Below are 15,802 nucleotides of genomic sequence, written 5' to 3' on the forward strand. Positions count from 1 at the left end.
GGGGACTGTGGGTGTCTCAGGGCCTTTCCCCGCTGGGCCAAGGCCCGGGACGAGTGCGGGGTAGGAGGAGTGGAGCAGGTGTCCGCGGGCTGAGGTTGGGAGCTGAGGGGACGCACGGTCCGACGGTGACACCTGCAGTTGGGTCTTTGAACACTACAGCTTTTTTTTTTTTTCGGGGGGGGGGGTCAGGTACTGGGGATTGAACTCGGGGACACTTTCCCACCGAGCCGCACCCCCAGCCCTATTTGGTATTTTATTTAGAGACAGGGTCTCACTGAGTTGCTTAGAGCCTTGCTCTGGCTGAGGCTGGTTTGGAACTCGGCGTCCTCCCAAGCTGCTGGGATGACAGGCGTGCGCCACCGCGCGGGCTACAGCTTCTAATATATCCCGGCAGGAGCCTCCAAAATTGGAGGGACCTAATGCGTGGACCAGAAACCCCACATGGGAAAGCGTGGCCTGTGCCATCCCAAACACGCACCGCCTCTCTCCACGCTCTGACCTCAGGGCTGTCTCCAGGGCAGCAGAATGAAGGTTGGGTCTTGCTCTGTGAGCCTCCCTTGCCGCAGAGAGCTGGGCTTCTCTTCCCGGAGGAGTGGTTCTGGGATGAGCTGGGAGGATGGGCTTAACTGTGTCATTCCCCAGCACCCCCCATAGCTCTGTCTCAGAGGTAAGATGTCCCCGAATAGAACTGGATTCATTTATGGGTGGTAATGAAAATGACTCTTGCCAGATCACAATATCGGGTAGTAGAAAGTGCAGGAGTTCTGCAGTCAGAAAGATCAGGGTTCAAATGTGATGTGGTATGGTGGTTAAGAATATTGGATATGGGCGGGGGGCAGTGGCACAGGCCTGTAATCCCAGCGGCTCAGGAGACTGGGACAGGAGAATCGCGAGTTCAAAGCCAACTTAAGCAAAGGCCAGGCGACCCTGTCTCTTAAAAAAAAAAAAAATAGAGCTGGGAATGTGGCCCTGTGGCAGAGTGCCTCTGAGTCCAGTCCCCAGTATCGCCCCCCATCCTCCAAAAAATATTGGATATGGAATTGGACTACCTACTTTTGTTCTACCACCTACTAGCTGTGTGACCCACTTTCTTAAACTCTGTCTTAGTTTTTCAACTGTAAAGTGGGAATAATAGCACCTGCCTTAGAGGGTTGTAATGAGGAGTAATGAGTTAATTCTTACAAACCACTTAATTTTACCCCCCTGGTATTGGGGATCAAATCCAGAGCATCATGTATGCCAGCCAAGCACTCTACCACTGATCCACATCCCACCCCCCATACAAAGTGCTTAGAACTATGGTACAACTAGCCCTTCAAATAATACTGTTACTGTTCCAAGGTTCCAGAGGCTACCATTTATTGACATTCTTTCCAGCCTCTCTGAGTCAATTTTTCCTTCCTTCTTTCTTCCTTCTTTTTATACTGGGTACTTCATCTCCAGTCCTTTTTATTTTCTAATTTGAGGCAAGGTCTCACTAAGTTGCCCTAACTGGTCTTGGACATGAGATCCTCCTGCCTCAGCCTCCTGGGTAGCTGGGATTACAGGTACGCACCACCATACCTGGCTTTTATATCAAGTTTCTTACCTTTGCAAGATTATTGTGTGAATTAAAATAAATAATGTATATGAAGTACATACTAGATATTAAACAAGTTTTAATTATTTCGTTGCTCCAACATCAGCCTTTTAACATTAAGGGCAACTTTCTTGCACCAAACTCTTTGGCTGTATTAAGGAGATTTTTACCTTGTACTTTTAATGTTCCCTCACTTTAGCCCTACAGTGCTAAGCCGTGCCAGTGGACACCACTAGGTATCACAGCTGACCAAATACACGAGCAAGACAGATAAAATAAAAACAGAGGAAGAAGAGATAGGGGAAGGGGGCATATGTGCTGTGAGTCATAGCAACTCTTCTCTGAGTTTACCAACTAGCCAAAATGTAGGGTTTTGGTGCATTCGCATTAGCTTTGAACAAACTCAAGTAGTGCTGCTCTATAGTTTTTTTTTTTTGATAGTTTCTAAGGGGCCATTTCATTCTGTCTCTTCTAGATTGCTCTGATGAGCAGGAACTACAATGTTGGTAAACTTTGTTATTTGCTTAGCTTGGCTGTTCTCTTATAAGTCATGCCTCTAGTCCTTCCCTTTGTCATTTCACCCGAGTCCTTTGAAAGGCCTGGAGGCTCTCTTCATCCTCTATCCAATGACTCTCCCTCCATTTTTCCAGCTTCCCACTAGAATCCTCACTGTTGTCTAGGGGTACTGTGTGAAGTTGCATTACAGAATTTGATCACCCCATCACATGTGCCCTATGGTAGTGCCAGGAATTTTCCCACACATCACCAACCAATCACTCTTCTTGTTGTCAGGAGAAGACATTCTTGGGCAGTATTGCATAAGGGAAGACTTTGGAACTGGGTTGAGGTAGATTCTCTGGTCCTGCCCTTTCTTTGGTTGATACTCTGGGCAAGGTGTTCACCTCTGGCCTGAAATGGGCTCACATCTCAACCTCAGCATCATCAGGATGTTAAGCTACCTCTTTCTTCTGAAGGCACTTCTAGCTTTTGGGTTCCTGGCATCCTGGGTAACAGCAGAAGAGCATGGTGAGCTATCATTTGGGATCCCTGGCTAACATAACAAAGTGACTAGAGGAGAAGTCTCCCCTGCGTCCTCCCAGTGTGAGGTTCCTCTTTTGTGGAGACAATCATCTCTGTAGGACAGGACTGGATAAATAGATTCGTAGGACAGTAAGAGTAAATCTTCTTGGCTTTCTTTTCCTTCTCTGAACAAGGAGACAGGACTTACTAGAAGTTCCAGTTATTCTTTAGAGCTCATTAAATGAGACCACTAGGATCACCCCAGCTCTGTATGTGCAGCACAGCTGGTGCTTTAGGAGTGGTGAAAGGGAGTTAGTAGTTGTGTGGGAGGAGGAGAAGCTGGGTGCTGAGATATTTTGGATAGGAATGCTTGGAGATGCTGAAGTTCTTGAAGCACTTTTGGGCTCCATTCCTCATTTCTCAAGGCCTAATCAGGTATCCCAACTTCCTTTGTTCTCTTTTGCAGTGAAAGAGGGAGAATGCCCTCCTGATAAGAACCCGTGTAAAGAGCTGTGCCAGGAGGATGAGTCATGTCCTCCTGGGCAGAAGTGCTGCAGCACGGGCTGTGGTCAGGTCTGCCGAGAATACATTTCCATAGGTATGTTGGCATGGAGGACACAATACCAGTATGCTCTCTGGCCTTGCCTTTGGGATGGATAAAACCAAGAGCTTCCTGCTTCTCAGATTGGCTCTTACTATCTAACTTGCCTAAAGAACTTCTTATTTTTCCTTTTTTGGGGGGTCTCCTTTCCTCATAAGTTGATTTGTCTTTTTTTTTTTTTTTTTGGCATGGGGGGTTGAGCCCAGGGCTTTGTGCATGCTAGGCAAGTGCTCTGCCACCGAGCTACGTCCCCAGCCAGGAGTCCTTTCTTTATTATTCAGTACTCCAGTTCTTTGCCTTCTATCAGGAAAGAGCACACCACTGATTGTCAATGTCTTTTACTTTGGACTGAGTTCCTGTAAGTCACAAGAGGGGCAGAGTTCTGAAGGGGAGCCTGTTTAAGACAGTGATTTCTCTTAGGAGCAGACGGACCTTCTTAAGCCTTAAACAAACTTTAAAATCTTAAGGTTCTTTGTGTGTGTGTGTGTGTGTGTGTGTGTTGGGGACTGAATTCATGGACTTGCACATGCAAAGCATTCTTTCTACCACTGAGCTACATTCTCAATCGCATCTTCAGTTTCCTCATTTGTAAAATAGAGATAATTGTGAGAATCAAATGTGTTGTTCCTGGTAAAAGGTGAATATCAATAGATGTTTTCATAAGTGTTGACTATTGTTGGTGGCTTTAGTGACACCTGGGGGCTCCCTTCCTCTGCTTCTCCTTTACGCTGTACTTCTAGGTGTTACAGGGCACCATATCTCCTTCCTGTTGCCATCTCTATTTCTTTACAGGGATGAAAAGAATCTGTCCCAGGATTGTTCGTAAACGATCCTGTTTTAAAAGTTGCACCACCGATGACACATGTCCAGGTGTAAAGAAGTGCTGTACGTTTGGCTGCAGCACAGCCTGTGTGGCCCCAGTCTCTCACTACAAGCTGGGTAAGACGTCCCACCCCCGCACCCTGGGGTCTGATTGACCCGCTGGTTTCTCTTTCAAAATGCACACACCCTCTGGCACTCTTACATCACTTTGAGAAAAAATGATTAAGTGCCTATTATGAGAACTTTAAGAAAAAGATATGCAAATGGTACTGAAGCCATGACGATTGGTAGGATGTGGCCCAGCTAGGTGAGGAAGGTGCCAGAAGGGCGATGGGGGCCTATTATTTGTAGGCAGGTTTGAAAGCTATTGGGTAATTCCCAATTACCAGTTGCAATATTCCCTATTAAAACCTTAGCTCAAGAATATGTAAAGAGATAGTAAAATAGAATCCAGTGCTTATTTGAAAGATCCCAATCATTTGCTTCTGAGACTCTACCCCTTCTGTGCACTCATAGGAGATGGCCATCTCCCGTTGAAAATGGATTCTTGTTTATTCTGGTTCTGGTAGAGAGATATTTGAAAGAAAAATTTCCCTCTTACAGGGTTCTATTTCTCCATTTATGCATTCATTCCTTCAACAAATTTTATTAAATGTGTTCTATTTATCAGATCCAGTGATGGGTTCTGGGTATATGATAATGAACAAAGTAGTTCTGTCCATGCGTTTATGGGGTTTATCACCTAGTAGGGGAGAAAGAAAGAGATTATTAACAAACAAGCATGTAAGTAAATACATAATGTCCAACTGTGATAAGGCTCTGAAAGAAAGAATAATGAGGGGACTGGCTTCGGAGGAGGAGTCGAGGAAGGTGTGTCTGAGGTAGTGACTGTTTTTGTTTGTTTGCTTTTTTGATACTGGGAATCGAATCCAGGAACTACATTCCCAGCCCTATTTATTTATTTATTTATTTTAAAATTTGAGACAGGATCTTGTTGCTGAGGCTGGTCTTGAACTTGCAGTCCTCTTGCTGAGCCTCAAAGTCAGTGGGACTGTGGACGTTCACCACCATGCCCTGGCTGCAGCCTGGAGAAGGAGCCGAAGTCAGCCAGGTGAAGGGGTGATAGATATGGTAGGAAGAGTGAGACACAGGTGGTGAGGTCTTCAGATGACAAGGAATCGCCCATTTAAGAAAGTGAAAACAAGCTGGTGTGGTTGGCATAGAGACAGAAAGGGGGGGAATGAAGCCAGCCGAGGATGGAGACCTTTGACATTATGGAGGTGGCAGTCGGACTGTGGAGGTTGAAGTGACAGCTTTCTGCTGTATTCTTCAACTCCTTCACCATGCCCTTGAGAGGCTCCTAAAAGGTATTAGAAATTAGGCACATCTTCCATGTCTAGTCCCCCTTTTTATTTTCCTGTTCTTTTAGGATTCTCCTCTACTTCTGCTTGTTTGTGCTTCCCAGTATATTTTATTATTATACTGCTTATTTATCATACCTACTTATAAGGCCACTTTTAATTTATTGCCTATGTATAAGGACACTTTATTGAAGTGATGCTAGTTATATAAATTAACTTAACTATTACAATATTGAATCTTTATCTCTTCCTATTGTTCGAGTGTGCTTGGTATACTTCATGTTGTTTCGTAGTTTTAAAATATTTATCAATAAGTTTACACCTAGGCATCTCTGCTGTCTGAAATACGGGGTCTTCTATTTCCTGAAGGAGCTAGAGCCATCCTCTCACTGAGTGCATGTGGCAGCATGTCAGAGTGGAAAGCACAGGTCTGGGATGTCAGGGGCCTGGGATCAGGCCTGATGTTCACCAGCTACTGGCCAGCAGGTCCCTGGGCGAGTCTCTTCTGTTTCTCTGAGCCTCAGTTCTTTTATTTGTAAGATAGAAAGAATAAACCCTGGAAGGTTGTTTAAGATGTTTGGCCCTTAATGTACAGTGGATTTCTTCTTCCTGGCATTGAAAGGGGGCCCAGTCAGGAGTACAGTGTCTAACCTGTCCTTTTTACCCAGAACCAGGATCAATTTCTCCTTCCCCATCACCTCCTCTCAGAGACTCTGAAGCTGCATAGCACATGACATTTCCTTTCAGCCAAGCCTCCACAGGTAGCAGATGCCTTCCCCGTGTCCACAGGGCTGTTTGTGCCTGGCTCAGGCAGCCGTCTTGGGCAGCCTGCCTGTATGAGAGAATAGAAGGTTGTACTCCTTGCCTGGACTCTTGAGGCTCAGCTCTGGAATCAAAGCCTGGGAATCTGTCTCAGGCGGGTCACTCACTGCAGCTCATAGGTTCTGGTTCAATCTTCCCAGTGTCTGAGGCTGAGAGCTGAATTGCGGGGCTGAGAGCGAGGCTGGCATTCCAGCACAGTACCTTTGTGAGCTGCTCTGGCCCTGGCTGGCCCAAAGGGTTTCCTTCCCCCCTGGAGCTAGGCAGGCAGGTCAGAATGGTGATCTGACACTGTCTCAGAGCCTGCTGACTGAGCAGGGTCCCCAGCCTGGTAGGTGAGATTGTCTGTTAGTTAACTATTTTTCTGCAGCTCCATTCCTGGGAAGGGCTGGCTACTCACCCAGTGGGACTGTTTGCTAGGAAACTCTTCTTCCTGGGCTAAGAAAAATTCCTGCTTTCCTTAAGCTCTGACATTGCCAGAGGTTTAGCATGGGTAGTGCCAGAATGTTTGGCAAGGTGGAGGGGCAGTCAGGTTGCCCGAGGGCATGGGTAGACTCTGGGACTTGCCTCAGTTCTGGTCTGAGGATGGGACTGCAAACTGGTACAACCATTATGGAAAGCAGTATGGAGATTCCTCAGAAAACTTGGAGTCCTTTTGAAGATCGAGTTGACAGCACTACTAAAGCAGTGAGGGGCTCTGGAAAGGGCGTGTCAAGAACGATGTTAAGTCAGGCTTGAACAATGAGGGGATAATTGTGCTCTAGACTGAGATGGGAGAACCTGGGGAGGAAGAGACTTCGTAGAAAAGGTTAAGATTAAGGTCCAGGAGTTGTCTTTGTGGGCTCTGCATGGCTCACCTCCGCAGTGAATGAAACTGGATCACTCCAGATCCCCTGTGAGACTGCTTTGTTTATTATAACACACGCGTTATGTCTTTTGTATGGGTTGATGGCTTGGGCTCCTCTTGTGTCTGGCTGACCTCTTTCTCTCTCTCTTTCTTTTTGGTACTGGGTATTGCAGGGACACTTAACCACAGAGCCACATCCCTAGCCCTTTTTTGTATTTTATTTAGAGACAGGGTCTCACTGAGTTGCTTAGGGCCTAAGTTGCTGAGGCTGGCTTTTGAACTCACGATCCTCCTGCCTCAGCCTCCAGGGCTGCTGGGATTACAGGCTTGTGCCACCATGCCTGGCTGGCCGACCTTCTTCTAAATCCCCACTTCAGGTTGTACAAAGCAGAGTTAATACAGCAAGATGGAGACTGCTGTTCTTAGAAAAGTCTGCTGGCAAGACTGGCCCTTGGCTGGCTTCTGGGAAATTGGATTTGGGGAGTGTTGCTACCTTCCTAATTGATAACAGTGGCTCATTGTGCCCAGACTGTTTGTGCAAGCAATGTGGCTTAGGATGAATACCTGCTTTTCTTTCCAGGAGTGTGACTTTGGTATGTGCTGGGCAGAGGGTGCCTACATGACCAGCCTGCAGTAAAACTGTGCCCACTGAATCTCGAATGAGTTTTCCTGGGAGACGACACTTCACATACATTGTCACAATTGTCTACTAGAGGAATCAAGTGCATCCTGTGTGATTCCCCTGAAAGAGGACTCTTAGAAACCTGTCTGGCTTCCTTGTGACTTGTCCCATGTACCTTTTCTCTTTGGTGATTTTGCTTTGTATTCTTTTGCTCTAATAAATCACAGCCATGAGTATGACTATATGCTAAGTCCTCTGAGGAATCACTGAGGCTGTGAGTGGTCTTGAGGGCTCCTGACATGCTGGTTTATAACTTTTCCAAAGCCCTAAAACTGTCAGCCTCTGGATCTTCTCTTTTGGCAGTATTAGAGTGGGTCTTAGTGTTGGTTGATTATTTTTTGAGTGATCCTTACTGAAGGGTAGGGGGAAATTATGTGGTTCAAAAGACATAAGACCTGGTGCCTGCCATCAATGGACCTCGTTCTGCTGCTACTGACCTCAGATTGCAAGAAAAGGGGAGTAGGTTTGATAGCTCAGAGGGCCTTTCTTGGCTTAAGATGTTCTGAAATTTCACTTTTATGACAAAAATTGGCATCCTTCTGGAAGAAAGTAGAGGTGAAGTCAGAGTGGGAGTTGGGGTGAGGCGGCAGTAAGCCTGCATTTTCTGGACTTCAGCTTACTACTTTTTTGTGTGATCCCTTGGGGTCTTGGGAGAGGTACAGATGCAGGGATTGGGTGGCCATCCCAGTTTTGGGCTGCCATTCTTATTTCTCATCCTGATTCCTCATAAGATCATTAAGAGGTGATGGGGAACCAATGCTTTTTGAGGAACTGAGCTTACCTAGCCCGACCAAGTGAAAGGCAGAGGATCTTATCCAAGAGATGAAGGAGGCATGTTTTTGAAAGGTCCTGGTAATAGAAAAAGAACCAGTGGATAGAATTTCGAAAGAACTGGATTCCAGGTGAGTATAAAGGACGATAAAGACTGCCTTGCTGGAGTAAAAGAATGACATAGTCTGCTAGTGGCGGTGACACATGCTGTCATTCCAGTGACTTGGGAAGCTGAGGCAGGAGGATTGAAAGTTCAAAGTCAGCCTCAGCCATTTAGTGAGGCCCTAAACAACTTAGCAAGATGCTATCTCAAAATACAAAATACAAAATAAAAAGGGCTGGGGTTGTGACTCAGTGGTTGAGCATCCCTGGGTTCTATCCCTAGTACCAAGCAACCAACCAAACAAACAAACAATAACAGAAAAAAAAGACAAAAAGAGGAAGGAAGGCCCCATTAATTCCAGATGTTTGAGCTGAAAGAAAGGAATTATTTGGCAGGTATTTGAGCGAAAGTCTGGGTGACATTATTGCCGGGCACCAAGTCAAAGGGGTATGCTGTGACCCTCAGGACCTGTATGGCTTCTAAAATCTGGCAAAATCCCAGGGACCTCAAGGATATCCAGCAAGGAAGGGAGTAGGGATAGGGCCTCTCTGCATTGTCCTGGGAATGAGGATAGAGAGCAGAGATGCTCTTGGCATTGGCCACATCAGAACCTTGCTCAGCACAATGGTGAAATCTGGGAAATAGGTGCTCTCGGCCCCTCTCCCTAGGGTTCATGGTATAACTCCGAGAAGTCTGTGTCACTGGGTTTTTCCACCAGGGAGATTTTTATACTCAGCCCTCTCAACTGTGGGATAAAAGTCTTTTGTTCTTTGTTTAAATGGAACTTGAGTGTTGGTCAAGCAGATGAGGAGGTGTGGGAGGTGTGTCAGGTGGTTCCAGTGACCACATTTTCTGAATAAAAACTCAGGACACAGTCTTGACTGACTTCACAAGGGCATGAAACATTTGGAAAATCCCAGGGGGAGATCAGACAGCCTGGCTGTTTAGCTGCAGTTGTGCTCCCTGGAGTCCAGCCCTTGCTCTTCTCCCCGCGGCAGACTTCCTGGGGTCACCCAATGCAGGCACACTTACCTGTTGCTGTGCAGAGGCACTGGGCTGCTCCTGGTTTGGTTTTCTAGGAAGCCATTAATTGCCTGTCACCTCTCTCTCTCCATTTAAAAAAAGAAAACAAAACCCTGGAATAAACCCTAGGACAAATGCGTCATGGTGAGTTGGTTTGGCTTGGATGAGGCCTTCTTTGGGTGTGCCAGCTCCTGAGGACTGGCTTAGTTGACTGCGTGTTTTAAGGATGGTGTCACAGAAAGTACTTCATTGCAAATTAAGAGGCTGAATTTTGTTACTCTTAGCTGTCATTCTGGGAAAGCCTCATTCTCTCCTCCGGATCTCATTATCTTCACAGGGATGTTGAGGGGGAACATCTGGAATATGTTTAGCTACCCACCACAGAAGATTCAGTAGAGCAGGGTTCCTTGTCCTCACACAACGAGAAATCCTGAAGTAGTTACCAGGGCTGGTCTGGTGGCTCTGTGGTACAAACAAGATAGAGTTATTTCTCTCATTCTCCCTGGCAATTCCTGATTGTGTCCTCTTGCTAGTTGCCTCCTGGTCTTGAAGAAGGCTGTTCTCCCTTTCCACATGGTCTGTCTTTGGACTGGAAAAAGGAAGAATGAGGGGATAATTTGTATCAGAAATGCACAAGTTTCTCTAATTTACGTTTTAATTTGGTCACCCCTACTTCCAGAGAATACGGAGAAGTGAATCATTTTAGTGGATTTATTGCCTCTCAGGACAAACATGGGGTTCTGTTAAGGAGTGTTTCACTTATATATTGCAGTGTAACAAACCATCTCTAAATGTAGTGGCCCAAAGTAGTAATAGCTTATTCTGTCTCATGGGATTGACTGGGGCTTAGCTGGGGGGTTCACCTACACACATGGGAGGCTGAGGTCACCCATGCAGGGCACTTGAGTGCAGCTGGCATGTCCAGGATGGCTTCTCCACTCCAGCTTCTCTGTCCATGGGGGTCTCCTCATTTCACAGTCTAGCTCAAGCTGCTTTCCAGAATGGCAGCTGGTTTCCAAGAAGGGTTCCAAGAGGACAAGTCCCAATGTAGTGTTTATTAAGTCTCTGCTTGTATCACTCTTGTGAATGTCCCATTGGTGGAAGTAAGCCTTGGTTCAGAGTGACTATGGACTGGCTTTACCCGGGCATGAGTGCCAGGAGATGTAGTGTGAATGTCTTCCGCAGTATGAAAGAAGGCAGAATGACTCTAGTGGTTTAGAGCTGAACAGGGGTTTTCAGACTGTGAGTGCTAAAATCAGTTTATGGCCAGCATGAAAAAAAAGAATAGAAATAATATGAAACATCAGGGCACATGGCATACAGGACATGTGTAAGTATGTGCATATATACATATATGTATGTGTCAACATATGACACGATGAAATGTGTGTTTCACACTTGGGACTTGAGAGCCTCTGGATTTCAATGCTTGGTTCTCTGGCAGGGTTTGACGGTGAATGTCCCGACGACCCCCTTCCCTGTGAGGAGCAGTGTGACGGGGATGCGGCGTGTCCTCTGGGGCATAAATGCTGCAGCACCGGCTGTGGCCACACCTGCCGTGGAGACATCAAGGGAGGTCTGTTTTCTTTTAATTTATTTTTTATCTGTTGTTTTTAGACATATATGACACTAGGATGTATTTTGACATATTATACATACATGGAATGCAGCCTGTTACAATTTTTGGGATGGGAGTATGGAGACTGAACTCAGGAGCACTTGACCACTGAGCCACATCCCCAGTCCTATTTTGTATTTTATTTAGAGACAGGGTCTCACTGAGTTGCTTAGCACCTCACTTTTGCTGAGGCTGGCTTTGAACTCATGATCCTCCTGCCTCAGCCTCCTGAGCTACTGGGATTATAGGCTTGCACACTGTGTCCAGCCCATTATGATTTTGATTCCATTCTTGTGGTTGTACATTATGTGGAGTTACACTGGTTGTGTACTCATATATGAGCATAGGAAAGTTATGTCCAGCTCATTCTACTGTCTTTCCTATTCCCATTCCCCTCCCTTCCCTTCTTCTCCCTTTGTCTAATCCAAAGAACTTAAATACTCCCCCTCCCACTCTCCCTTGTTATGTGTTAGCTCCCACATATCTGAGAGAACATTTGGCCTTTGGTTTTTTGGGACTGGCTCATTTCACTTAACATGATGTTATCCATTTTCATCCATTTACTCACAAATGCCATAATATCAGTTTTCTTTAAGGCTGAGTAATATTCCATTGTGTGTATATACTACATTTTCTTTATCCATTCATTTGTTGAAGGGCACCTGGGTTGGTTCTTGGCTATTGTGAATTGAGCTGCTGTAAACATTGATGTGGGTGTGTTACTGTAGTATGCTGTTTTTAAGTCCTTTGGGTTTGAGCCCAGGAGTGGGACAGCTGGGTCAAATGGTGGTTCCACTATAAGGAATCTAGGGAGGGATGTTGGCTCTTGTGGGAAGAAGTTCTGAGGTGCTCCCTGGGTTGCAGAATCAACCTGAGACGCAGCCCTCCCTGGCCGCCTTTGCTCTCCCTCCTGGGAGGAGCCAGAGCTGTCACTTTCCTATGCCCCAGGCGGCAGCCTAAGGCAACCCTTCCTTCCAGGGCCACAGGGCCCCGGGTGGGTATTCCTGTTCCAATTCCTTTGGTTTTTCAATATTACAAAAAAGCTAGTGTGTATTTTCAAGCGCTCCTTTTGTGTACTGTGGAACTCCACTTCAGAACCATTGGCCCAGATTTGTTTAGTCCCTTGGGATTCCCAGGAATTGCTCCAAGTGTTGGCCTTTTGTCCTTCTGTGGCATGTAACTTGTCAGGGAATACAGATAATTAAACAAGGAATTACAGATATTCCTTGATTTAATGATGGGCTCACACCCAAAAAACACATCATAAGTAGAAAGTGCATTTAGTACCCCAACCCTACAAAACCTTCTAGCTCAGCACTGTCATGGCCCACTGTAGAGGTTTGGTTCTGTGTCCACCTCCTTCTGTGGCTGAGTTGCCCAGCCTTGCAAGAATAGTGTACTGCTTATAAGTAGTCTGGGAAAGGTAAATATTCAACATCTGAAGTGTGGTTTCTACTGAGTAGGTACATCTTTTCACCATCCTAAAGTTGAGAATCCTTCATTCAAACCGTCTTGAGCTGGGGACCATCTGAACAATAAAGTCTGACGGGACAGGGTGCTTCAGAAGTGCGCCGCAGCGCACCGCCCCTCATCAGGGGCGGCAGACAAGAAAGTGACGCCCCCAAGCCCAAGCATGAGAGAGAGGGGAGCCTGTCCTCCTGCAGTCCACTTGTCCCTACCCCAAACCTGCCTAGCCACCAACCCCTGAGTGACTCCAGGGAATTTCTTTGGGACACTATTTGAAAACTCTTGGCTCAGAGTCTTTGGGTGCCTAAGGTTCTCAGATGCTCTAGCTTCATGGCTTCCAGCCAGATTGGTTAAAACCTAGTTAGGGGTCAAGAGCCAACTCACTGGGAGTCCCCGTGTCTTAAGTTCTAGATGGAACCTGGGGACAGTGGAGCCAATGCCCTGTCTCTTTACCTGTCCTTTTCCCCCCAGGGCGGGCTGGGAATTGTCCCACCTTTCTGGTAGGCCTGTGTGTCGTCGAATGCATGATGGATGAGAACTGTCAAGCTGGGGAGAAGTGCTGCAAGTCAGGATGCGGCCGTTTCTGTGTCCCACGGTCCTTGAACTTCAACAGGACCCTCAGGTCGGATCTGAATTAGGTGAGAACAGTCCCCTCAACAACCAATATCAAGGTAATAGACTTAACCGCTGTGTGCAAAGAGCAGCTTAGGTCCTGGGAAGGGGACTGCTGAAGGCTCAGATGGCTCTGGTCAGGGAGAAAGATCCTGTGTCACCGAGCGAAACTGCTGTGGTCAGTACGGGCTTGTAGGTGTTAAGGTGGGTACGGTAGAGATGGGGTGTGATCTGGGTGTGTCAAGGTGGGGCTAGCGCAGACAGTATGCCAGACAGGCGGTGTGACTGTTAGGGAAGTGAAAGGGTGGGCACGGTGTACGTGATTGGGCAGTGGGGGCTGAGGGACAGTGGATAAGGGAATAGCCATAGCTCCTCTTTTTGATGACAGGAGATACAAGGTGGACTTCTGTGTGACCAGAGTCTGCAGTTGGGTTATTTAGGAAGCAGGTAGCCATGTCCACTTTTGAGAGCAGTGTCTGCCACGGTTCTTGAGGGTGGAGGGAGGACACGGTGGGTGGCTGGGGCCGGAGGCACCGTGGTGACTTGATCTCTCTTCCCCTTGCAGAGGCCTCGGTGCCCTACTTGTCCTGATTTGTCTGGAGCTTCATTAGTGACTCCAGGAGGTTCGTCCTGGCAGCCAGGAGAGGCTGACATCCTGCGGCTTGTGAGCCCTCTGTGTCCTGCTTTTCTTCCTCCCTGGCCTGGAGCACAGGAGGAGCAGTGCTGGCTGGGGTGGGTGTCGGTGCGCCTCTTCCCCAATAAAGGCTGGTGCTGGCCTCTGTCTGTGTGTCTGGGCTCAGATGAGGCGGGACTGGGAGGCTGCTGAGGGAGGCTGGGGGAACAATAAAAATGGGTGTTGGCTGGGTGTGGCTGGGAGGGAGATGGGTGGAAGTAGTGTCCTCCTCCAGCTGCAGAGGTGGGCTGGGGGAGTTCCTCTTTTGGGGCCTGTTTGCCCCCCCCCTTTTAAATTGGAGAATGTGAGCTGGTGGGGGGACAGGGGAGGCTGGCTACTTTATTGCCTGAACGTCCCCACTTTAGGCCTTCTTCCTTGAAGTCACTTTGTCCCCTCCGTGTGGTTTCACTCCAGGTAAACAAGGTGATTTTGAAAAATTGTGGTTTTTCTTATGTGTGTACCCAAAAGGGCCATGTTATGTATCTTGGAGATCTTTTATGTTATCACATATATTCTTTTTTTGTGTGCATCTTAGAATTAAAATTTTTTTTTTATCTTTTTATTTGTTGAATTTAGATATACATGAAGGTGGGGTATATTTTGACATATTATACCTACGTGGAATCAACGTGTTCCCATTCTGATCCATTCTTGGGGTTGTACATGATGTGGTTTTTACACTGGGTGTGTATCATATATGAGCGTGGGAAAGTTAGGTCCAGTTCATTCCACTGTCTTCCTATTCTCACCCCCTTCCTTCCCTTCTTTCCCCTTTTTATACTTCCCCTTCCTACCCTTCCTTGTTAAGGGTTAGCTTCCACGTATCAGAGAGAACATTTGACCTTTGTTTTTGTTTTTTAGTTGTAGGTGGACACAATATCTTTAATTATTTATTTATTTTATGTGGTGCTGAGGATAGAACCCAAGACCTCACGCGTGCAAGGCAGGCACTCTACCACTGATCTACAACCCCAGCCCCAGGCCTTTGGATGTTTTGGAACACAGTTATTTTACTTAACATGATATTTTCCAATTCCATCCATTTACCTGCAAATGCCACAATTTTATTCTTCTTTATGGCTGAGTAATATTCCATTGTGTATATATACCACATTTTCTTTATGCATTCGTCTGTTGAGGGTACCTAGGTTGAGTTCATAGGTTGGCTATTGTGAATTGAACTTCTATAACATTGATGTGACTGTGTCACAGTAGTATGCTGATTTTAAGTTCTTTGAGTATAAACCAAGGAACAGGATAACTGGGTCAAGTGGTGGTTCTATTCCAAGTTTTCTAAGGAATCAGAGTGGTTGCACCAATTTATAGTCCCACCAGCAATGTATGAGTGAACATTTTCCCCCACATCCTCACTAACATTACTACTTGTATTCTAATAATTGCCAATCTCATAGAGAGAGAGAATCTCAGTGTAGTTTTAATTTGCATTTTTAATTTCTAGAGATGTTGAACATTTTTAAATAAATTTTTGACCCTTGTATTTCTTCTTCTGTGAAGTGTCTACTTAGTTCCTTTGCCCATTTATTGATTGGGTTATTCATTTTTTTTTGTGGTGTGTTTTTTGAGTTCTTTATATATCCTGGAGATTAATGCTGTATCTGAGGTGAAAGTGGCAAAGATTTCCCTTCCATTATGTAGGCTCTATGTTCATGATCTTGATTATTTCCTTTGCTATGAAGAAAAACATCCCATTTATTGATTCTTGATTTTACTTCTTGCGCTTTAGGAGTCTTATTGAGAAAGTATGTTCCTGAACCAACATGATGGAGGGTTGGGCCTATTTTTT

General features: G+C 46.2%; 1 protein-coding gene across 1 annotated transcript; it reads left to right on the forward strand.

Annotated features, from left to right (window-relative positions):
* Positions 1–2,072: 2,072 nt before the first annotated feature.
* On the forward strand, positions 2,073–14,155 carry Wfdc3 (WAP four-disulfide core domain 3). Its single transcript, XM_046433751.2, has 6 exons — positions 2,073–2,605; positions 3,066–3,197; positions 3,993–4,139; positions 11,073–11,204; positions 13,185–13,351; positions 13,891–14,155. Exons 1-5 carry the CDS (start codon positions 2,494–2,496, stop codon positions 13,349–13,351), a joined length of 690 nt encoding a protein of 229 aa, XP_046289707.1. The 5' UTR covers positions 2,073–2,493; the 3' UTR covers positions 13,891–14,155.
* The last annotated feature ends 1,647 nt before the right edge of the window (positions 14,156–15,802 follow it).

Source organism: Marmota monax, unplaced genomic scaffold, assembly GCF_021218885.2.
Source record: "Marmota monax isolate L192 unplaced genomic scaffold, Marmota_monax_Labrador192_F-V1.1 WCK01_AAM20220418_F8-fsc00014, whole genome shotgun sequence".
In the NCBI taxonomy this organism is placed as follows: Eukaryota; Metazoa; Chordata; class Mammalia; order Rodentia; family Sciuridae; genus Marmota; species Marmota monax.

Bases quoted from the DNA above. Each gene is read 5' to 3' on its own strand.
- Wfdc3 (XM_046433751.2), top strand. From the start codon at position 2,494: ATGGGCTCACATCTCAACCTCAGCATCATCAGGATGTTAAGCTACCTC. The intron at 4,140-11,072 runs GTAAGACGTCCC...GTTCTCTGGCAG, and splicing joins AGTCTCTCACTACAAGCTGG to GGTTTGACGGTGAATGTCCC. The intron at 11,205-13,184 runs GTCTGTTTTCTT...TTTTCCCCCCAG, and splicing joins CCGTGGAGACATCAAGGGAG to GGCGGGCTGGGAATTGTCCC.